The following is a 23,877-nucleotide window of genomic DNA, read 5'->3' on the forward strand; positions in this document are numbered from 1 at the left end:
ACGGAACCGCTGCCGACGGAAGATGAAAATTGCACGCTGATCGAGGTGACCGAAGAAGAGGTGGAGAATTCGGTCAAGCACGTCCCCAGCTTAGCCACCGTGGTGAGTGGACTTTGAGTATCCCGTCCCGTGGGTTGACGCCGCTGCCGGCCTTTCCAGGGTGTCGATCCCACGCCTTTCGAATCGGCTCCAATTTCGGTAACGGCTTTGCCATTAAGCCGTTATTGGTCCCTGCGGAGAGCCAGAGGGCCTGACTCAGAGCTTCAAATGAAGTGGGAATAATGGACTCAGCCGGTCGAATTCTAGATTTACCCCGTGCAAGTGGTTGACACGTTTCCATTTCTGGCTTGTTAAGATCCCTGGGGAAATTGACTTCTCTCCTTGGGAAGTTTGTTTATTATATATATATAATAAACAAACTTCCTATATAGTTTGTAATAAACAAACTATATATATATATATATATATATATATATATATATATATATATATATATATATATATATATATATAATATATATATGGAAGCAGTTAGCTTCCTCCCATAATTGGGGCATACCAGGGGTTGTGACTTTAAATATATACCTTTCTCCCTGGCTCAGCTGATAACGGATCAGAGCCTGTGGCTTAATGGTTAAAACATCTGCCTAATATGCAATACAGCCCAGGTTCGAATCCCAGTAAGGGTATGGCTAGCTAATGAGAGCTAAATAGCTTGAAATAGATCTATACTAGTCTCCCTTTATTTATCAGCACTAGTATGTGTGTGTGTGTGTGTGTGTGTGTGTGTGTGTGTGTGTGTATATATATATATATACATACATACATACATACATACATACATACACACACACACACACACACACACACACACACACACATACATACATATACCAAAGGCATTTACCTCTCTCTTGATCCTGGAAAGGTTCTCTGCATTGGCTGGGATGTATTTAATCATAATAACAACAACAACAACAACAACCTTGGAACATCTTATATTTTAAGGAGGTCCTTGGTTGATACCTAGGACGCCGGCAGCAAACCGGATCAACCATTAGCACCAGTCACTGGTATTTGTAGTGCATTTTTGAGTGTTCGGTTGGTTGAGTTTCATGTTTAATGAATAAAGTATAATAATAATAATAAACCTGGTTGACACCTAGGACGCCGGCAGCAAACCGGATCAACCATTAGCACCAGTCAATGGTGTTTGCGATGCATTTTTGAATGTTCAGTTGGCTGAGTTTCATGTTTAATGAATAAAGTATATAAGAATAATAATAATATACATGAGTGATCTCCAAGAGAACTCAGAGTCATAATGGTGGAAGAGGGCTTGACGTAAATACGGAAATATCTTCTGTTCTCAGATCCTGGTAAAATCCATGATCAGGAAAAGATCTTTTGGAAATCCGTTTGAGGGGAGTAGAAGAGAAGAAAGATTTCTGTCTGCACCGGACCGACAGACTTACTTGATGTAAGTGCCTCTGAGTGGGCTATGATTGACGTATAGCCTCTGAACCTCCCTCCCTCTCTCCTTCCTTCCTTTCCTCCCTCCCCTTCCTCCCTCTCTTTCCTCCCTTCCCTTCCTTTCTCCCCTTCCTCCCTCCCTCCCTTTCCTTCCTTCCTTTCCTTCCTTCCTCCCTCCCTTCCCTTCCTTCCTTCCTTTCTTCCTCCCCTCCCTTCCTCCCCTCCCTTCCTTTCCTTCCTTCCTCCCTTCTTTCCTTCCTCCCTTCCCTTCCTTCCTTCCTCCCTCCCTGTCCTTCCTTCCTTCCTTCTTCCCTCCTTCCATTCCTCCCCTTCCTCCCTCTCTCCTCCTCTTTCCCTTCCCTCCCTCTCCCCCTTCCTCTTGATGTTGAACATCTCTTAAAACTTGAAAAAAGTGGGGTTGGAGAAAATCCCCCCCCAGATTTTCCTTCCGTTCCTACATTTTAGCGCCCCCCCCCATCTTTGTCTTAGCAATAGCAGTTAGACTTATATCCCGCTTCCTAGGGCTTTCAGCCCTCTCTAAGCGGTTTACAGAGTCAGCATATCGCCCCCAACAATCCGATAGATGATAGATAGATAGATAGATAGATAGATAGATAGATAGATAGATAGATAGATAGATAGATAGATAGATAGATAGATAGATTGCAATAGCAATAGCAGTTAGACTTATATACCGCTTCATAGGGCTTTCAGCCCTCTCTAAGCGGTTTACAGAGTCAGCATATCGCCCCCACAGTCTGGGTCCTCATTTCACCCACCTCGGAAGGATGGAAGGCTGAGTCAACCTTGAGACGGTGAGATTAAAACCGCTGAACTGCAGATAGCAGTCAGCTGAAGTGGCCTGCAGTGCTGCATTTAACCACTGCGCCACCTCGGCTCTTTTTGTCTTCCCTTCAAAGCAGAAAACAAAGCAGCGAAGAGGCCTTCCGCGCCACGAACAATCTGCCAAATGTGAGCGAAGATGAATTGCTTTCTTGAAAGAAAAACCGCAAAACACCCCCCCCCCCCTTTGCCTTTCCTGGAAAAGGGGCACCCGGTTAGCTCTCCAGGCGTGGTCCCGCGAGGAGAGGACGTTCCGCTGACGGTTGAGCCGGCATGCCGCCTTCCACCACGTTGGTTCCTTGTCCGAAACGCAGGACGTGAAGAGTTTTGGGACAGCATGCTGTACAGATCCGAACCCATCCCCTCGTCACCCCAAAAGATCTCCGCTGATTGGAAACCGAGGATGTGGGAACCGAGGAGGAGGATTATCACCCTTCAGGCTTACTGGCGGCCATTCACCGCAGCTGGGGAGCATCGTGCCGACATTTTTGTTTTGGGGGGGAGGGTGTGAAAGAAACTCACCAAAAATAAAACCGAGTTTGGAAAGAAACCGACGTCTGCTCGGGCCAAATCCTTTGCAAAAACCAACGGTCCAACTTTTTAAAATAAAAAAATGCTTGCTTTGGGGGTGTTTTTTTAAAAAAATTATTATTATTATTATTGTTATCCTTTTTATTGCATGGGAACCAAACCGACGTCACACTGAGGTGTTTGCAGAAGGCTTCGCTTTTTGTGAGCAGGCGGTTCAGTTTTATTTTTAAGAGCGGAGTCGTTGTGTTTTTTGGGGAAAGAGTTTTTCCCCTTCGTCCGAAAGCGAAAGACGGAAGGGGGCCAAGACTCTGCGTTTGAAGACAGGTTGTTGCGGTTGTGTTGAAGCACAAATGGCTCGTATTTACGGATCCTAATACTTTCTGTCCGTGTTACTGTATAAGCTAAAAAGTCACAAAATTCAGGGTTTTATAAGCAGTAGCCATCCGGCTCTTGCTGGCATATTCCACAGTCCAATAACTTTCGAGGATGGACGTAGAGATTCTGCAGTTTTTCCCAAGATTCTTCCCATGGATTGAAACCAAAACCAATTTATTTTATTTTATTTTGTTTGGCTGTTGAGCACTCTTTGCTTACAAAGAGGAGTTTCGTCCTCTCCCGTTTTCCTCCGCACTTCTGGTTTTAGAAAACAGCCGGCGTCACGTATTCCGGTAGAGTCGCGGCTCCGAAGGGAGGGAAGTGTTGTCGAAACCAATTCCCAGATGCGTTAGGAACCTCACCCCGTAATCTTTTTCGCAGATTAACCTCGCTCGGAAGTAATAACGGCTCATTCAAGTCTTTGCATCTGGTTTTTCTTAAAAAACAAAGCCGCCAAGAATTAACGCATGGAAAGGCTGCCGTGGTTCTTTTTTTTTTTTTTTTTTTAAGAAAAACATGTTTTAAAAAAAGATTTAAAAACTTCTCATTCCATTAAAAAAAAGGGTGAAAAAAAATCACGAGCGTCAGAATAATTTCTGGCAGGTTCCTTCTGTGCAGGGCAATTAATTTGGACCATCGCTTTCTTCTTATTTTAACCCGGCGGGATTGCAAGACGGTAACATTTGTTGCCGTAAAAGCAAAAGGAGAATTGGGGGGGGGGCTCATTGTAATGGGGAGGGGGCTGTGTGTTTTCAGGTGCTGCTCCCCCCCCCCAACAGTGGAAATATCGGTCAGGAGTGCTGTGAAATGTTAAGAGGCATGACGGGAGAAGCGTAGGATGGAGTAATTTCGATTTTTGTGTTTGCAAGCATGTCTGTATCGCCATTTGTGATGATGCTACTTTAAGAATCAGGAATGTTTTTATAAGGCCGGCTTTCTTTCTCCTTTCTCTCTTTCTTTTCTTTCTGTCTTTCTCTTTCTCTCCCCTCCCACCCTCCCATCTCATTATGGGTATATTTTGTTGATATTGTATTTTCAAACTCAACCATTCACCAAGAAAAAATAGCAACAGAAATCATAATTCCCAGTGCCTTTATTTTGTTTTGCAAAATATTCTCATCGATGCTGCCTCACTCCTAAAAGCGGGAAAGTGCCATTATCTTTTCATCTGTGTATGAAATTTCCTTCTCTACCCTTCCTTTCATCCTCCCTCATTTTTTCTCTTTTCTTTCTTTCTTTCTTTCTTTCTTTCCCCTTCCTTTCATCCTCCCTCATTTTCTCTTTTTTTCTTTTTTTCTTTCTCTCTTTTTCTTTTCTTTCTGTCTTTCTCTTTCTCTCCCCTCCCTCCCTCCCATCTCATTATGGGTATTTTTTGTTGATATTGTATTTTCAAACGCAACCATTCACCAAGAAAAAAGAGCGACAGAAATCATAATTCCCAGTGCCTTTATTTTGTCTTGCAAAATAGATTATTTTGCACTTTTAAGGGAAAGTGCCGTTATCTTTTCATCTGTCTATGAAACTTTTTTCTTTCCCCTTCCTTTCATCCTCCCTCATTTTCTCTCTCTCTCTCTCTCTCTTTCTTTCTCTTTTTCTTTTCTTTCTGTCTTTCTCTTCCTCTCCCCTCCCTCCCTCCCATCTCATTATGGGTATATTTTGTTGATATTGTATCTTCAAACTCAACCATTCGCCAAGAAAAAAGAGCGACAGAAATCATAATTCCCAGTGCCTTTATTTTGTCTTGCAAAACAGATTGTTTTGCACTTTTGAGGGAAAGCGCCATTATCTTTTCATCTGTCTTATGAAATTTCCGTGTTTAGAAACAGGGCAGCAGGGATTCAGTAGTAGAAGCTGGAGAGGGAAGAGACGAACATGCCAGCATGTTGCATTCATTTAACATCCTGGGGATCTCCAGGTTGGAATTCTAGTCCAGCGGGCATTCTCAAGATCCGCTTAATTTCAAAAATAGAGATTGCAAATTGCATCCCTTAAATAGCAATAGCAATAGCAATAGCAGTAGACTTATATACCGCTTCATAGGCCTTTCAGGCCTCTCTAAGCGGTTTACAGAGAGTCAGCATATTGCCCCCAACAATCTGGGTCCTCATTTTACCCACCTCGGAAGGATGGAAGGCTGAGTCAACCCTGAGCCGGTGAGATTTGAACCGCTGACCTGCTGATCTAGCAGTAGCCTGCAGTGCTGCACTTAACCACTGCGCCACCTTGGCTCTTAAAAAAAAGGGGATGACCATGGAAAAGTGACTCTTTCCACCCTTTCCAAATGAGGGGGTGGGCGTGTGACACGTAACAAAGAGAAGCAGATCAGAAATCGGCAATTCCAGAAATAGCAAAGAAGTTTCTTGGTCCCACCACCTCTGTGCCTACATCCCCATCTGTCCAAAGAACTGGACGGTGGGCGAGGCACATAGAAGATCCGATGCAAAACACTCTCGGTCTACTCAAAAGCTTGGCACAGACCCTGGGCCCAAAAAAGCATTGGAAGGTTTTCAGGAGAAGATTGCTTTCCAGTTTGGTTCAGGAATCCACCAACAGAAGCAAAGCTGGACGGAGGCCGGGCGAGACGGAGGAATCACGGATCATCTTGGCTGGGTGAGATGAGCAGGATCCGTTTGCGAAGGATCATCGCATTGTGGCTCAGTCTTGGACTTCTGCATCCATATGACGGAGCTAGAATATAAAGGCAAGACTCAGGATGGGAGAAACCAATTACACCAGAGTTGTCCCAACCTTGGTAACTTTTAAGACGGGTGGAGTTGAAATCCACCCGTCTTAAAGTTACCAAGATTGTCCAACCTTGAATTAAGACTGACATTTCCCTCCCAAGTTGACAGATGAATTAAAAAAAAAGGGAGGGATCACTCATTCAGAGAAAATATTTTAATTTTTTTGTATAACAAGATAACCTGAATTCAGGACTTCCGGTGGGCGGAACCTGACAGAGGGTTGTTATTCTTAACAGCTCTGGAATCTTGGCGTCGTTAAGCTGTCTAAACAGCAATTCATCAAGCTGTCTAGCAGTTTATTTACCCTCTCTTCGGGCCTAGAACACAAATTATAATCCTCAAGCAATCTGGAGAGACCAAAAGAGCAATTCCACGGGCAGGTGTGCAATTTACCTTTCTCCACTTCTGCAAGCAGAAGCTGAAACCCTTAAGTAGGAGGGATATCGTTTTTAATTTACGTTGGTTTGGGTACAAAGCGCGAACCGTCTTAAAACCGCCGGGAAGCGGCAAGCTTACCAATTCGCACTCGTCCACGCGTTTGTATTTCTTCTCTCTGTACAAGTATCTTTTCTTCATAATATACAGGACAATGATATCACAGAAGATGGTGGCCTGGATGAGGGTTCACAAGGGAAAGTATTTTGAGAAAGGAAAAAAACCTTCCAAAGATCAGGAACATTTTTAAAAACTGCTCGGGGGGCAGGGGGGTGGGGAAGAAAATAAGTTTCTCACCATGCCAAACAGAGCGAAGCCGGATCCAATACTGATTATAGTAGGGATGATGTCGAATTTCCCAGCCTTAAAACGTAACGAATAGAAGCAAAATATTCTATTATATCTCCTTAAGAACACTGCAGAAATTTTCAAGATACCGTTTTCGATTCACACAATGAGCTGTGGTCTTTGTTGCCACGTGTGACTGTATTGATGGTGGTCGTGACCCGACAAATGCGCGCCCGACAAAACCGCGGCGAGAAAACCACGACGTCAAAATCGCGCCCACAACAACGCGCCGACAAAACCGCGCCCACAAAAGCACGATTAGGGTTAGGTTTAGGGTAATTATGTTGTTTTCGCGTTGTTTGTTGATGGCGGAGTGCTTTTGTTGGCGCGCTGTTGTGGGCGCGACTTCGACGTCGTGGTTTTCTCACCGCGGTTTTGTCACCGTGCATTTGTCGTGCGTGCATTTGTCGGTGAACCGATTGTGGTTTGTGGGTCATGATTAATGGCTTAGAGCAGTGATGGCGAGCCTTTTTTGGGTTTGCGTGCTAAATGCGGGTTGGGACGCGCAGGGGGGATTGTGCACGGACGTGCCACATCCATGTTATGCGCACTAACCCAGCACGCATGCACGCACAACCAGCGCTCCGCCCTCTTTTTGGCGTGCTTTTTTTTGCCCTCCCCAGGCTCCAGAGGCTTTATAGGAGCCTGGGGAGGGCAAAAACAGCCCCCGCCCCGGGAGCTTCCCTGAAGCCTCCGGAGCGCAAAAAAAACGGCCCTACGGGGAAACCGGAAGTTTAGGAACGGACTTCCGGTTTGCTCGTAGGGCCGGTTTTAGTCCTCCGGAGCCTTCAGGAGGCTTCCCTGAAGGCTCTGGAGGGCAAAAAAACGACTACGAGCAAATTGGAAGTAACTTTGTGCCAGATTTTCCTCTCTGGAGGCTTCAAGGAAGCCTCTGGAGGGTGAAAAATAGCCTCAACAGAAGCCATGCGCGCTGGCCAGCTGACACGGCAACGCTGCGCGTGTCCTGACAAAAGGCTCCGCGTGCCACTTGCTTAAGCTCGCCATCACGAGCTTAGAGCAATATTTCTCAACCGGAACCATTTTCCAAGAGTACAGATAAAATACATCATACAATTCCCCCCCCCCAAAAAAAAATTTACCGTGCCAAACACCATAATGTCAAAGCGTATGCCATAAGCCTTTACAAATGTCCGGTACTGAACGCCGGTGGCGGTGCGGTAGTATTTTGCAAACCTATACCAGGAGAAAGAAAGTGAAATTCAGGCCAATGATTGTGACGCCATGCCAGCAACATTTCTAGGCTGGAAATATATATATATAAATCCAATATTTTAAACCTCACCACCACCACCACCCTTCCAAGATTGATGGGCCATTCATGTATATCCCCAAGAACTTCATAGTTGTGACAAAATAATATCCTTCTCGGTAAAAGTTTCGTCGGTTATGGAGTCCTCTCCTACATTCACCCAAAATCCAAATACCACTTCAAGTAGTTTCTCCCAGTTAAACTCGTAAATATATTTTACACGTCATCTAGCAGTTTGTAAGTGAGCAGCACCTTCACCCGCTTTGGCATAAAGCTGTAAAAAACCATGAAATGAAAAACAGAAAACGAGACGCTGTTTCGGCATAAAAACAGTTTAAAAAAAACCACCGTCAGATCTGAAATTCTTCGGAGATAAAAAAAAACATCTTCATTTGGTGCGAAAACAAAATCAGTCACCAGTTCCAGCTGAGATGTCCCACCACCAACTTCCAGCTTTGGCTGCTCGAACCTTGACTTACCTGAAGTTGAATCCTGGGGAAATGGAATGAGCAGGATCCTTGTTGTCAATTCGCCGAAAGGAATACTTCGGCACGCAACGGGAAGCCGAAGTGTCCAAGTCGCAATCCCATCGGATCTGCAGGCCCATCACGCCACCCTGCAAAAAGGACAGATCGAACCAAGCACGAAGACTACCACTACTATCCTTGGCCAACACCTGTCTAATGCGGTCAACATTTTGCCGGAGTTGATCGCTCCAAATCTCAATGGATTTTGATGGTCAGCTCTGAATTCTCTTCAATACGTCAAGCCATTACATGCCGCCTTTGGCAGAAGCGAGGAAAGCCGCCAAGTCAAATGAAATGGCTCTTCCTTTCCATGTTGTGGCCCGCCAGGGGCCAGCAGAGGTGGCAGCAGATTCAGAAAGTGAGGAGGGTTGGGGAGGAACCTGGGCCAGTCCTGGAGTCTGGGGAAGGCTCTGAGGAGGGCTCTGTGTCGGAGGCAGAGAGGGGGCCAGGGCCTTCAGACATCAGTGAGGCAGAAGAACAGCTGGAGCCTGTTCCCGGTGTGCACATGTGCAGAGTGGCCAGACGAAGGGAACAGCTAAAGAACAGGGGCGGACTTGGGAGTAAGGCCACAGGGGGACGTTGAATGGCCCCTCCCAGAAGTAATAAAAGAGAAGCGACAGGGGAGTGGAGTTTGCAGGAGACAATTAGTTCGCTTCATTGGTTCGTGACTCTCCGAGACGCCAAGTTTTGCAGATATCGGCCTGGCAGCTCTCCAAGCCTGATCAAGGTCGGTAATTGTGAACTATCTTGAAAGAAAAACTTCGCTGGAGAGGAATTCGGCGTACATTAAATAAAAGGGGTTTATCGGGACGTGGACTCGGCTTCGTGCTTCTGGGGAAGCCCAGGTCAGGCCAGCCCAATGTGTTTTGAGACCCACCTCAACCGCCATCTCTTGAAAGTTCTGGCCAGCACCTTTAACTATGTCCCCGAGGCGAAATATCGGGCAAAAGGGATCCGTCTCGACATTGTATTTACAGCCCTTCAGGTAGGTACGATTGATGAAGGGAAGAATGTTTCTCCTAGAAGAGAATAAAAAGTGGTGTCTGGGTATATGCGCCCCGAAGGATCCCGTGTTGAGGTGCTAAGTAACCCCCAAGTTGGTCTGTTGTAACTTTGATCACTAATATACATCGCTGTGCATACGTTGTGCTTCCTCACTGCTTTTAACTGTTTTCAATTTTTCATCAAAATAGCGCCAGGGTTTCACAGAGCCATTTTGCATAGCCCACCCCTACACACACACACACACACACACACACACACACACACACACACACACCCCTCACATTTCTCCCCGTAGCCCCAACTCCAGCCAAAAGAGATTTTAAAAAAAATACACATACTTTGTAAAGTTGAACTTTGGATACCAGATGTTGTTTTTCACAAGGAGGGTAAATTCCTCAGCACCCTGCAAGACAGCTGGACTGCCAGCGATTCAGGAAAAGGACGAGAAGACGAAAGAAAAACTATATTTGTGAAAAGGTCTAGTTTCTTATAGCCAAAGTTTTAATTCTTAACCATCGCCGTAAAACTCCTTGATTCCAAACCAAACATCACCCTTTCGAAAAGGACTTTTGAGATCCAATGAGATGTGAGGGCAGGGTTTGCTAAACACACTAAACCAAGATCTATGTCAGGGTCCCAAATAGCATCCAAAACTAAATCAGAATCCAAGGCAAAGGATTCCTCAAAGTTCCAATTTATGAAGAGAGCCAAGTTGGCACATCTGGGAAAAGCTGAATCTGAAAGCGTCCCGGTTTTCCCCACCCAGTTGAAAGTTCAAGATCTTGCCCCCCACACCCACACCCACAAGTCCGTCCCATGGTCCAATCTCCCACTGCCACGCTGGCAGCTTCCACCCATCCAGTTCCGACCAGGTGCAGAGACAAAGGATGACCTTGGCTTTCTAGAAAGAAGGTTGTTATGGCTACACAGCATCTAACTCTGTACAATCCCATTTTCCCACAATAGAAAAGGCCTAGTAGAATAATAGAAAGTGGCAGGGTAAAGGCCCAAAAGAAAAGATGGCTGCAGGCCTCACAATCTATTTTAATTCCGTTTTCCCGAAGAAGCCACAATGTGTCAGACCTGGAAGCCATCTTTACATCAGCCCTTCATGCCTGCCACATTTCCCATTGTAGGAAAACGGGAGAGGGGATTCTATGGAATATGGGAGAGACAGATAAGCATAATAACATTCCTTTCTCAGAGAGTCAAGGACACCTTGCCCTGAAGCTGCGATGGTGTGACAGGGAGGCACCTCCAGTGTTGGACGGTGCCTGATTGGACCATGTGATGGACATGTGGGTGCTGGGCAGGGGTTTGGATTTTCACTGGTGTGGAAGCTTTCAGATTCGGGTTTCCCCAGATGTGCCAATATGACGTCTCTAATAAAATGGAACCTTGAGGAAACTCAAAAACCTGGGAGTCTTCTTTCGTTGGGTTTTTTTTTACTTGGGACCCTGGCAAAATGTCTATGGGGATTCTCAGCAGAGGTGGGTTCCTACCAGTTCGCACCTATTCGGTAGAACCGGTTCGTCAAATCTACCGGACCGGTTAGAAGAGGTTCCACCAGTGGACCCGGAAAGCAGGCCACACCTACAGAAGAGGTTCCAAAAATTTTTGAAACCCACCACTGCTAAAGGGTTAGGGATGCAAGGATCTTGTAACTTGACAGCTTTAAGACTTGCATGCTTCAATGCCAGAGTTCCTGAGCCAACGTGACTGGAGGAGGAATTCTGGGAGTTGAAGTCCACAAGTCTTAAAGCTGTCAACTTTGAACACCCCTGGGGTTTTTTTTCTAAAGGGTTAGGGGTGCAAGGATCTTGTAACTTGACAGCTTTAAGACTTGCATGCTTCAATGCCAGAGTTCCTGAGCCAACGTGGCTGGAGGAGGAATTCTGGGAGTTGAAGTCCACAAGTCTTAAAGCTGTCAGGTTTGAAGATCCCTAGTTTTTTTTCTAAAGGGTTAGGGGTGCAAGGATCTTGTAACTTGAAGGCTTTAAGACTTGCATGCTTCAAATGCCAGAGTTTCTGAATAGCTACTTGGACCGACCTAAGTACTAATTCATAATCTCATATCCAGTCACATGGTGGAAAGCCACTCCCACAAAGGAGGCCACACCCACAGAGTAGGTTCGAACAATTTTTGAAACCCACCACTGATTCTCGGTCATCCAGGCCCACAAGGTGTTGTTTTTTTTTTCAAAAGACTAAACATTTTCCTCAAGGGGGGGAAAAAAAACAACCCACAATCCAGTTGCTTTTTGAAAAAGCATCTTTGAGACACTATTTGGACAGTTGATTTTGCATTCCTGCTAGAACCTGAGATGCAAACACAAGCCAGGATTGCAATTCCAGAAATAAAGGCAAGGAGTTGGCATCAACAAATAATTCAGCCGGGTGCTTTTTCTAGGAAGATTTGCCCTCCACATCCTCTCCATTGCCTTCCTCCTCCTCCCCCTCCCCCTCCCCCTCCCCCTCCCCCCTCCTCCTCCTCCTCCTCCTCCTCCTCCCCACTTCAGATGCTTACTTGGGTAAATTCTCATTCTTCTCCACCGGACACCAAGCAAAGACCTCACAAGTCTTAATGATTGTAGTGTCTGTCTGATTGTACACTACGCATTTTCCGGTCTGAACACCTAAAAAGATACAAAACGGACATCATGAAGTTGGAAGGAAGCTGGGATCATCTCAAGGCATAGTAGAATAATAAAAAAAGTGGGGCAGGCCAAAGACCCAAAAGAAAGCTGCAGCGGGAATAGCAACAGCAGTCAGACTTATATACCGCTTCATAGGGCTTTCAGCCCTCTCTAAGCGGTTTACAGAGTCAGCATATCGCCCCCAACAATAATCCGGGTCCTCATTTCACCCACCTCGGAAGGACGGAAGGCTGAGTCAACCTTGAGCCGGTGAGATTTGAACCGCCGAACTGCCGAACTAGCAGTCAGCTGAAGTGGCCTGCAGTACTGCACTCTACCCACTGCGCCACCTCGGCTCTTCAAGCTTCAAAGCTTCACGCCACGCCGAGCCATGAAATGCACCTCCCCATATAAGATGTTATCTAGGTCAGGGACCCCAAACACGGATCTTCTGTTCAGTTCTATTTCACATTTTACAGCAACGTCGTTAAATTTTCTGCTGGAAAAGTTCTCCCCCCCTCCTATATCTAAAGGGAAGGGGAGGACCTCAAGATGAAAAGCATGCCCCCTACCATTGCTGTGGGTGCCGGAGGAGCCTTTTTTGCAGTCTGCATCTGATTCGCACGTGGTAGTCTTATCTGGGAACTGGGGAGGAAGAGCAGCGAAGAGATAAGGGAAGAATCTGTTATCTGTTCTGCAGTTCAATAGCAATAGCAATAGCAGTTAGACTTATATACCGCTTCATAGGGCTTTCAGCCCTCTCTAAGCGGTTTACAGAGTCAGCATATCGCCCCCAACAATCCGATAGATAGATAGATAGATAGATAGATAGATAGATAGATAGATAGATAGATAGATAGATAGACAGACAGAGATATAGAGATAGATAGATAGATAGATAGATAGATAGATAGATAGATAGATAGATAGATAGATAGATAGATAGATAGATAGATAGATAAGATAGATAGATTTCAATAGCAATAGCAGTTAGACTTATATACCGCTTCATAGGGCTTTCAGCCCTCTCTAAGCGGTTTACAGAGTCAGCATATCTCCCCCACAGTCTGGGGTCCTCATTTCACCCACCTCGGAAGGATGGAAGGCTGAGTCAACCTTGAGCCGGTGAGATTAGAACCGCCGAACTGCAGATAACAGTCAGCTGAAGTGGCCTGCAGTACTGCACCCTAACCACTGCGCCACCTCGGCTCATTCAAAGCTCTCTTCGAATGCACGGCCGACTTCGGCTGCCAGTCCCTTGGAAATGTGGGGTGTCCTCGACTTACGACCACAAGGGGGGGGGACTAGAATTGCCATTTCTAAGCAAGGCAGTTGTCCAGTGACAGCTGCGCCCAATCTTACAACCTCCCTTTATTTTATCACGGTCCTTAAGCAAAACACTGTCGTTGTTAAGTCAGTGCTGAATGACAAGCGCCCAGATTTTGATCCCTTGACAGTGGAAATGCTGCAATATAAATTTGAAGACTGGTTGCCAGTCAGTTTTTGTTTTTTTTAGTAATATTTTTTATTTTTTCATTTTTATTTTCATACACTCACATGTATGCAGTCAGTTTTTTTCAGTGCTGTCGTAACCTAGGCATTGTGCAACTTATAGAAATTGTGCAATTATCCATTTATCCTACGATGTTTCCCCGAAAATTAGACTGCGCCTTATACTGATTTTTGCTCCAAAATATGCATTAGGGTTTATTTTCTGATTAGGTCTTATTTTCGGGGAAATAAAATAAAATAGAATAGCAGAGTTGGAAGGGACCTTGGAGGTCTTCTAGTCCAACCCCCTGCTCAGGCAGGAAATCCTACACCGTTTCAGACAAATGTCTATCCAACATCTTCTTAAAGACTTCCAGTGTTGGGGCATTCACAACTTCTGGAGGCAATTCGTTTCACTGATTAATCGTTCATTAATATGGTATTAAATGCATCCATCTGGGGCTTATTTTGGGGATAAGGCTTACATTACAAGCCTGAAAAATCACGCTAGCGTTTATTTTATGGGTCGGTCTTATTTTGGGGGGAAACAGGGTATACTTCGCTCCCAGTGCACACAAGGCCAAAAATAAAATTCAAATTTTCAAATTTAATGAATTTATATGCCGCCCAATCCTGAAGGACTCCGGGCGGCTTACAGGGATATAATTCTAAAAAGGATAAAAATTAAAAATAGAGAAGAAAAGCAGATTAAAAGAAAAAAAACACATCATGCACTCAATCTAGGCGGGGCTGGACCTCATTCGTGAGGTCAACAGCCCCAGGCCTGCCGGAATAGCCAGGTTTTAATGGTTCCACCACAAATCCGCGGTAGACTAAAGCGCGCTCGACGAAAGCACGTACGTGACGTCATCACAGCGCAACAAAAACGGCACGCTGTGAGCGGTAAATGTAAAATTAACGCAAAAACCTTACCCTAACCCCCCAAAACCTATCCCTAAGCCTAACCCTTAACCTAACCCTAAACCTAACCCTTAACCTAACCCTAAACCTAACGCTAACCCTTAACCTAACCCTAAACCTAACCCTAACGCTTAACGTAACCCTAAACCTAACCCTAACCCTTAACCTAACCCTAACTCTTACCTTTATGTGAATTGGCTTGCTGTAATTTTATTTTAATTTTAATTTAATTTATTTTTAATTTTATTTGTCGCGCTGCTGATGACGTCACGTACGCGCTTTGATCAGGCGCGCTTTAGTGGACCGCGGTTTTGACGGGTCACGGGTTTTAATAGCCTGGGATGTAGACCCCAGATAGGATCTCCTGGCCCTTTCTGAACTCTGCTCCTAGTTTCACATCTTTCCTTTTGTTTCTCAGAGAAAAGATATCACAAAACCTGAGGATAAGCCTCAGCCTACCTCTGGACAAATCCCTTGAGTCTGATTCAGCGTGACGATCATATTTGTCATGACGAAAACCGAGTTCTCAGCCTAGAGAGAGAAAAGAAGATGAAAAAAAGAGCTGAAACGGTGAAGACGTTTGACCTGGATTTAAATCTGCAAATTAAGACTTCCTTCTTTTTTTTGCATCTGTTGAATTAAAGATGCATCTTTGCAGACCACAAACAAACAAAAAAACCACACCATTTCATTACTTCCATTTTTCCTGCTGCTGGAAAGTATCCTCATTTAAATAGGACCATCCGTTTCCATGAGAAGTGAAAGGTTAATTCAAATATATTTACCCTGGGGTTAAGTGCAGGGTGAGTTACATGTTGTAGGGAGAAAAATATGTGTCGGGCCTGCAGCCCTCTTTTCTTATGGGTCTTTGGCCTGCCACACTTTCTATTCTTCTACTATGCCCTTTTTCTATCGTGGGAAAAACGGGAGGGGGGGATTGTACGGAGTTAGATGCTATGTAGCCATAACAACATTCTTTCTAGAAAGCCAAGGTCATCCTTTTGTCTCTGCACCTCTGCGTCTAACCGGAACTGGATGGGTGGAACTACTAGTGGGAGATAGGACCATGGGATGGACTTGTGGGTGTTGGGGGGCAAGATCTTGAACTTTTAACTAGGTGAGGAAAACTGGGAAGCTTTCAGATTTGGGTTTTCCCAGGTGTGCCAAGATGTGGCTCTCTTCATAAATTGGAACTCTGAGAAATCCTTTGCCTCGGACTCTGATTTACTTTTGGATGCTATTTGGAACCCTGGCAATATGGTTCACCCACAAATGCGCGAACGACAAAAGCGCGCCTGACTAAACCGCGGTGACAAAAGCACGCCGACAAAAGCGCGCCGATGAATGAACGCTGAAGCGCGCCGACAACAGCGCGCTGGACAGAAGCGCGCTGTAACCCTAACCCTAAACCTAACTCTAAACCTAACCCTAAACCTTACCTTAACTTAAATCGTGCTTCTGTCGGCGCGCTGTTGTCGGCGCACTGTTGTCGGCGCGCTTTTGACATCGCAGTTTTAGCGCCGCGGTTTTGTCGGCGCGCTTTTGGCGTTCGCACATTTGTCGGGTCACGGGCAATATGAACCATTAGTTAAGGAATTGTGGAGCGAATACAACGATGAGCTTGCAGAGACAGTTTGACAAACATTTATCCACTTATCTCATATGTCACTCAGTGTTGCTACCACGGTAGCTAAAAGCATCCGTGTTTTCTCATAGAATCCAAACACCATCCTCCGAAGTTGCTCAACAACAGGAACTTGAGGTTGCAAGCCAAGAGATCCACTGTCCTCCGTTGTTAGAGGTTAAGGGGAGGAATCCCCCTAGATCTGCCAAAACCACAAGATTGGTCTCCCGCGGACTCACCTGAGATGGAATCACGTAATCCGCCACATCCCAAACCCGGGGTCCCAAGTCGGAGGTGTTGGTCATGGTGACACCTTTCATCTTGGTGGTTACCGAGCTCACCACCGAGTCGGTTTCTTGGTAAGCCTTTTCCCAAAAAAAGACCCAACTGCAAGGAAGAGAAAGAATTTCTCAATATGGCTGCCTCAGAGAGAAAGAAAATGGATTTACATTCCCTGTGTGTCCGAGCTTGTATATTTTATTTTAATTTCTTAGTGCTTAGTGATAGATAGATAGGTAGGTAGATAGGTAGATAGGTAGATAGGTAGGTAGGTAGGTAGGTAGGTAGGTAGGTAGGTAGGTAGATAGATAGATAGATAGATAGATAGATAGATAGATAGATAGATAGATAGATAGATAGATAGATAGATATAGAGGATAGATGATAGATAGATAGATAGATAGATAGATAGATAGATAGATAGATAGATAGATAGATGATAGATAGATAGATAGATAGATAGATAGATAGATAGATAGATAGAGGATAGATAGATAGATAGATAGATAGATAGATAGATAGATAGATAGATAGATAGATAGATAGATAGATATTGGATAGATAGAGGATAGATAGATAGATGGATGGATGGATGGATGGATAGATAGATAGATAGATATTGGATAGATAGAGGATAGATAGATAGATAGATAGATAGATAGATAGAGATGGATAGATGGATAGATGGATATAGATAGATGATAGATAGATGAGAGAGGTAGATAGATAGATAGATAGATAGATAGATAGATAGATAGATATAGATAGATAGATAGATAAGATAGATAAGATAAGAGATAGATAGATAGATAGATAGATAGATAGATAGATAGATAATGATAGAGATGAAATAGATATAGATGAGATAGATGATAGATACATAGATAGATACATAGACAGACAGACAGACCAAAATAGATAGACAGACAGATAAGGTATATAATAGACAAACCAACATGGATGGATGGATGGATGGATAAGGTAGATAGACCGAATAGACAGACAGACAGATAATAGACAGACTGCCATAGATAAATAGATAGACAGACAGACAGAGAGACAGAGCTTATCTTGTCTCTATTTTAATGACAATATTGTATTTTTCATTTAAGGAATAAGCTTGTCTGGGAGAGTGGCCTTGCTGAATCTGTGAGGAGAAAGATTTTATTTTATTTGTCAAACAGAAATTATAAATTCAAGCGAACAAAATGGAAAAAAAAACCTAAAATGTGAAAGGAATAATCCACGTTTGTGCACCTATGCAGCCCCCCCACTCCACTTAGGAACCTCTTAAAATATGAGATGAGGTCCTCAGAAGTTAAATATCAAGTTGTTACTGAAGAATTTTTAAAAAATAATCTTTATTGGTTATACATTTTTTTTAATAAGACATACAAATACAGCTTTAAACATACAACCCCCCCCCCACAGTCATTCACAGCCCAACATTTTTTTTTCTTCCTCATTGTTTAGTCTCTATCCAGCATCTTCTTGTTACAAAAGTGACTGAAGAATTTTGTGGTGCTTTTGTGTTTACATTTATAGACGTTGGCCTTCACTTCTGGGTCTGTCAGAAGCCCAGTCAGCTTCTGGGAAAAGATTTACAGCAAGGAAGGCTTCAACCTTGGCCTGAGGGAAAAATTTTTAAACCACGCAGTTCAAGATGCTGCCATTTCCAGCCAATGGGAAGCCATCTGAGAAAACTGGGGCCCGTGTGGCTGAGTGAACAGCCAATGGAACAGCGGAGCCCCCCAAACTGGGCAACCAATCAGCTGTTTCGGCGGGAAAAAGGCGGCTATAAAAGGAGCAGCAGGCGAGGGCATCTCTCAGAGAGCTGAAGAGAAGAGGAGGTAGAAGGAAGAGCAGCCCTGAGGGGCAAAAGAGCTGAATCCCCTCCAAAGGCATCCAGTCACTCCCTGCTGAGCATCTGGGGCAGCTGAAGCCCCTCCAGGCTGAAGACTTGAAGAGACCAGAAGGAGCCAAAGAGTTGGAGGACCAAAGAGGCTAGAACAGCAGCTCTGAGGGGCTGTAGAGCTGAAGGTCCCCCAGAGGCATCTGAACTGGAGGCTGAAGAGTGTAGAAGGGCTGGAAGAAGCCTGAAGCATTTGCTGGCTGGGGAATTCTGGGAGTTGAAGTCCAGACATCTTCAAGTTGCCAAGGTTGAGAAACACTGGTCTAAGTCACTCCCCACTGACCTGACTGACATCATCCAGACTGAAGGGGGGGGGGGGGGCTAAGTGACCAAAGAGCTGGAGGTCCATAAGGCCAGAAGGGCCACCAAATAAGCTTACCCTCTGAGCCAGCTGGGCTTGAGGAAGTGTATGAGAAACAAAGGAGTTGGAGCCCCCCCCTCTCTCAAAGTATCCACTAAGTTGGAGGGTGAGGAAGGCTTAAGACTCTGAGCTTGTTGATCATAAAGGTTGACAGTTCAGCGGTTCAAATCCAGGGGTAGATTCCAGCTGCTGCTACTGCTGGTTAGCTCAAGGATGTATTGAGCATGCACAGAAGGCAAAAACAAGATGGCGCTGCCGAAAGAACCATTTGGGGGTGTGTGGCAGACTGGGGTCACTGCCGGTTCCAGCGACCCAGGCTGCCAATTTACAACTGGTTCAGCTGAACCAGTCCAAACTGGTAGGAACCCACCTCTGTTCAAATCCCTAGTCTGGGTCTCCTGGGTGAGGGGTTGGACTAGATGATCTCCAAGGTCCCTTCCAACTCTGTTACTGTTAAGATCAACCTAAGGAACCTGGGAACCTCTGTGGGGAGGGGGTGCTGCTATCGCTGTCTTTCTGAGAGGTAGATATCCCTTCCAGCTCTATCTGGTTGATTGATTAATTGATTGATAGATTGATAGATTGATTGAATCCGACCCACCCTGGGAGTGAGAGCCGAATCCTACCAACATTTTACGTATGGCTAACTCGTTGGGTATTTAAAATGGGGAAGCAAACTTGCAATGAACCCAAGTCAGACCCTTCAATTACTTTCGTTTTGAGCTTCCCTTTGATACCCAGAAAAGAAGCTTAGCGCTGCCTGTATAGGAGACCCTCAACTACTGGGGGGAAAACCCACTTCAAACGTTTCAACTTCAGGAAAGAAGAGTTGAAGGCGAGTCCCAAAGGAAGCGGGGGGGGGACACTAGGCCGGCGTGTTTCTCCTTGGGACAAACCAGGAGTAGCGAACGTGAGTTTTCCCTGCGCGAAGATAGTTCGTCCCTAGGGGAAAAAGACTCGGAGCCAAATCGCCGATAAAAGCGGCAGAGAACGGAGATAAAGAGATCCGGGCGTTGCGGGGGAAAGAGTTCGGCTCAAGATTTGCCCAATCCAATCTGGGGAGGAGATCGCTTTCCCCAGTCTCCGCTGTGGGAATCAAACCGGACCCAGGCAGCTGTTCAACAGGTTCAAACTTTCCCCCCAGCTGTGCAAAAAACTCCTTTCTGGAGGGGTTAAATAGACCCTCCAGGCAAAATAAAATAAAAATCAGATCCAGGCTGGGAATCCCAGCCCGGCAATCGGGCGTCGCCCTCTCCCCCCCCCCCCCCGTTTGAAGAACTTCCTCACTAGTCAAGGCGCTAGTCCCTAAGAAGAGAGAAACTCGTGCCTTCCTTACCCGATGACGTAGGCCAAGATAACCAGCTGGATCAGGCGCTTCGTGAACCCCACTTTGCGGCTCTTGATGGACACGATCCTCGGGGTTTCGTACTCGAAGAAGAAGCTGTAGAAGATCTGGGACGTGTCCATGGCTGTCAGACGCTCGGCCGAAGCGACCGGAGAAGTGCGGGGTCAGCAAACTGGTGTCGTCCGCTTCCTCCTGCTCGCCAGCAGCATGTTGCAAGAAAACGCCGGCGGCCTCTTGCCGGGAAGAGCTGCGGGCGTGTCCCTGTCCTCCGATTGGTTGCAGGGGGGAGAAGGGGATTCCCACCCGCTGACCACCTTTGCCCCCGATGCAAAGCCCCGCGGATCCCCGAAGCGTCTCTGCGCAAACATCGCTTAGCATCTCCGAAGACAAATACGTGCAATGCGGTCTGACCACGATTGCAGCCGCGCGGGGTGGTGGTGGTGGTGGGGTGATGGGAACTGAACCCCAGCACCCTTCAGCAGCGGGTTAAGAGGATACCGTAGGCGCTGCACTTCGCTTTTAAAGCAGAATTGTGCCGTAATAACACAACTCTGATGACCTTAAAGAAGGACCAGGGGTAACACGATAGCACTTTTCCAATATCTCAGGAACTGGGTATGTCTGGTTTAATGAAAAGAAAGACTAGGGGAGACATGATAGCAGTCTTCCAATATCTCAGGGGCTGCCCCAAAGAAGAGGGAGTCAAGCTATTCTCCACGGCACCTGAGGGCAGGACAAGAAGCAATGGGTGGAAACTAATCAAGGAGAGAAGCAACTTAGAACTAAGGAGAAATTTCCTGACAGTGAGAACAATTAATCAGTGGAACAGAAGTTGCCTCCAGAAGTTGTGAATGCTCCAACACTGGAAGTCTTTAAGAAGAGGTTGGATAGTCATTGGTCTGAAATGCTATAGGCTTTCCTGCTTGAGCAGGGGATTGGATTCAAAGTCCTCTCTTATTATGATCTTTTAACCATGGAAGAGATAAAAGGCAGCTCCATTTCCTGGAGGTGAAGCAATATCTTGCATTGTAGGCCGAGTGGTTGCTAGGGGCACAGAAGTCTCGCCAAAATAAAGTTGGTATCCCAAATACACAGGTGGGGGTTTCTGAGCTTAAATCCTCTCTTAGCAACTCCCAAACCGTTAACTGTGGCTTACCAGTTCATTAAACAATGTTAGGCTATCGCACAAGGTGCTAAGCCGGAATTTAATCGGGCGGTCACATAAATCAGCAGCTTAATAAGGCTGCAAATTTCATGCATATACTAATTGCAATATAATTATTCAGCCTGAATTCTGAATTCTCATTTGCCTGGGGGTTCAACCTGAACACTTGCTGCTTATTTTAATTGGGAATCAATGTGGATCAAGAGAGTGATTCAGATCCCAGATAGACTTACCTGTAGTAGACCAATTATACAGGGAAAACCAGATAAAGTCCTTCTCTGACAGCAAAACAGAACTGGATTAGTTGCTAAGCCTTTAGCTGGCTTCTTTATAATTAAGTCTAAATCCCCCCCATGAAAATGCCAATTGGAAATGCTGGTTCACAACTACTTAATCTTCCTTGTTGTTGTTTTTTTATTGAAAATTTTTGAAAAAAAAACTTTTACAAATGTTTACCTCCCTACCCCTCCCCTCCCCACCCAAACCCTCCCCCCCCCAACCTCCCAGAACCAATACAGGGTATAAATCTTTTAACAAAGATATTCTAAAATAAACTTTAAAAAAAGTTAGTATCATCTTTCATTTGAGCTTTAACTCCTCTTTGCTAGGCTAACTCTAAACAGATTATATCATTCCTTGTTTCTTCAGTCATAAACTATCTGGAATTTCTTAGTCCCGTATTTGTTTTGAATATAGTCAATCCATCTTCTCCACTCCAGTTTATATCTCTCATTTGAGTGGTCCTTGAGATATGCTGATATTTTAGCCATCTCTGCTAAGTTTGTTACTTTTAATGTCCATTCTTGAATAGTAGGCAAATCTTCCTTCTTCCAGTGTTGCGCCACCAAGTCTTGCTGTGGTTATTAAATGCAAAATCAAGTTAGTCTCTATAACTGTACAATCAGTAATTATACCTAAACAAGAATAACTGAGGGGTAAACTTTATCCTTTTTTTTAAAGAACGTTTTGCATAATCCACCATATTTTTATCCAAAATGCTTTTTTACCTTTTTACAAGTCCACCATATATGATAGTATGTAGCATCGAGACAATCACATCTCCAGCATTTAAGGTTGTAAATTCGAATACATACAGGCTAGTTTTTAAGGATCTAAATGCCATCTATAAAACATCTTATAAAAGTTTTCTCTCAAATTTCGGGCTTGTGTGAATTTTACATTTCTTCTTGGGGTTTTTTTTTTTTTTTAACCGCGCCATTTCCATCATGCTTTACAATTTCTTGTCAGTTGAAATTAAGCACGCGCACCATCTTTCATTCTTATAAATTTAATTTCCATCTGTACAAACGCACAGAGAATTCACGTGAGCCTATTGTATAAAAAAAATGTACAAACTCTGCAACCGTATACATATTAGTGCAACGTGAGATTAAAAGAAAATTGCAAAAAAACCTTTTTTTTGGCTAATAAACAGATTCCATTTGGCAACAATTAAGTAGATTGCACAGCGATTTGTGAAAAAAAATATGTCTTTTTGTGTAGACTTTTGAGCCGAGGTGGCGCAGTGGTTAAATGCAGCACTGCAGGCTACTTCAGCTGACTGCAGTTCGGCTGTTCAAATCTCACCGGCTCAGGGTTGACTCAGCCTTCCATCCTTCCGAGGTGGGTGAAATGAGGACCCGGATTGTTGTTGGGGGCAATATGCTGACTCTGTAAACCTTCAGAGGGCTTTCAGAGGGCTGAAAGCCCTATGAAGCGGTATATAAGTCTAACTGCTATTGCTATCTATCTATCTATCTATCTATCTATCTATCTATCTATCTATCTATCTATCTATCTATCTATCTCTCTCTCTCTCTGTATGTCTGTCTGTCTGTCTATCTATCTATCTATCTATCTATCAGATTGTTGGGGGCAATATGCTGACTCTGTAAACCGCTTAGAGAGGGCTGAAAGCCCTATGAAGCGGTATATAAGTCTAACTGCTATTGCTATTGCTATCTATCTTTCTATCTCTATATGTCTGTCTATCTGTCTATCTATCTATCTATCTATCTATCTATCTATCTATCTATCTATCGGATTGTTGGGGGGCAATATGCTGACTCTGTAAACCGCTTAGAAAGGGCTGAAAGCCCTATGAAGCGGTATATAAGTCTAACTGCTATTGCTACTGCTATTTTTAGGTACCAAGGTGCTGTTAAGCAATGAAATCGAATGGAAAAGTTCTTTTATGCTGCCCCAACCAGAGATTTTTTTTTCACATATAGCATCCCCGCAATTCACAAAATTTCTAGGCGGCAAAAAAAGCATCTCCCAACCATTTTCTGTGCACTAAGGACAGTTCTGCACCATCCTTCTCATCATCTTTATCTCGCTCCCTTCTAAATGAAGATGCTGAAGCTGAACTCGGTGGCATTCTGCATGGAAAACACCCATGGTTTGAAGCAAGGGTGGGATTCAGCCGGTTCCCACCTGTCCGTGAGAACCGGTTGGTAACTTTCCAAGCAGTTCGGAGAACCGGTTGTTGGAAGAAATCTTTTGTTTTTTTCCCACTTTACAGGGCTAATCCTGTAAGGAAGGCAGGAAGGAAACATTCTGGTGTTGTTTCTAGCCTCATCTTTATTGCCC

General features: G+C 44.8%; 2 protein-coding genes across 3 annotated transcripts in view; one reads left to right on the forward strand and one right to left on the reverse strand.

Moving 5' to 3' along the window:
- Positions 1-2,943, forward strand: part of CAMKK2 (calcium/calmodulin dependent protein kinase kinase 2) — a gene marked incomplete at its 5' end in the record, with an annotated part of 15,380 nt that extends 12,437 nt beyond the window's left edge. The window contains 3 exon segments of the mRNA XM_087705509.1: positions 1-102; positions 1,374-1,480; positions 2,394-2,943. The exon segment at positions 1-102 is cut by the window's left edge and continues 27 nt beyond it. Of these exon segments, the coding sequence (XP_087561635.1) occupies positions 1-102; positions 1,374-1,480; positions 2,394-2,472 (288 nt within the window).
- Positions 2,944-6,251: 3,308 nt separating this feature from the next.
- P2RX4 (purinergic receptor P2X 4) lies at positions 6,252-20,334 on the reverse strand. Of its 2 annotated transcripts, XM_087705512.1 has the most exons (11): positions 20,112-20,331; positions 16,463-16,610; positions 15,059-15,130; positions 12,760-12,832; positions 12,079-12,187; positions 9,890-9,970; positions 9,424-9,565; positions 8,499-8,635; positions 7,850-7,943; positions 6,699-6,764; positions 6,252-6,578 (listed from the first exon to the last, which is right to left on the reverse strand). In XM_087705512.1, exons 1-11 carry the CDS (start codon positions 20,240-20,242, stop codon positions 6,267-6,269), a joined length of 1,365 nt encoding a protein of 454 aa, XP_087561638.1. In that variant the 5' UTR covers positions 20,243-20,331; the 3' UTR covers positions 6,252-6,266. The 2 variants fall into 2 exon arrangements, with proteins under 2 accessions (XP_087561638.1, XP_087561639.1); XM_087705513.1 differs by lacking the exon at positions 6,699-6,764 and having other exon boundaries at positions 20,112-20,334.
- Positions 20,335-23,877: the final 3,543 nt, after the last annotated feature.

Source organism: Thamnophis sirtalis, unplaced genomic scaffold (assembly GCF_051295495.1).
Source record: "Thamnophis sirtalis isolate CommonGarterSnake01/CBP01778 unplaced genomic scaffold, rThaSir2_p1.2 scaffold_2, whole genome shotgun sequence".
Lineage (NCBI taxonomy): Eukaryota > Metazoa > Chordata > Lepidosauria > Squamata > Natricidae > Thamnophis > Thamnophis sirtalis.

Coding starts and splice junctions, on each gene's coding strand:
- P2RX4 (XM_087705512.1), bottom strand. CDS start 20,242: ATGGACACGTCCCAGATCTTCTACAGCTTCTTCTTCGAGTACGAAACC. Junction 12,833..15,058: donor CTCAAGGGATTTGTCCAGAG/GTAGGCTGAGGC, acceptor CTTCCTCCCCAG/TTCCCAGATAAGACTACCAC. Junction 9,971..12,078: donor AAGAATGAGAATTTACCCAA/GTAAGCATCTGA, acceptor AATCGCTGGCAG/TCCAGCTGTCTTGCAGGGTG.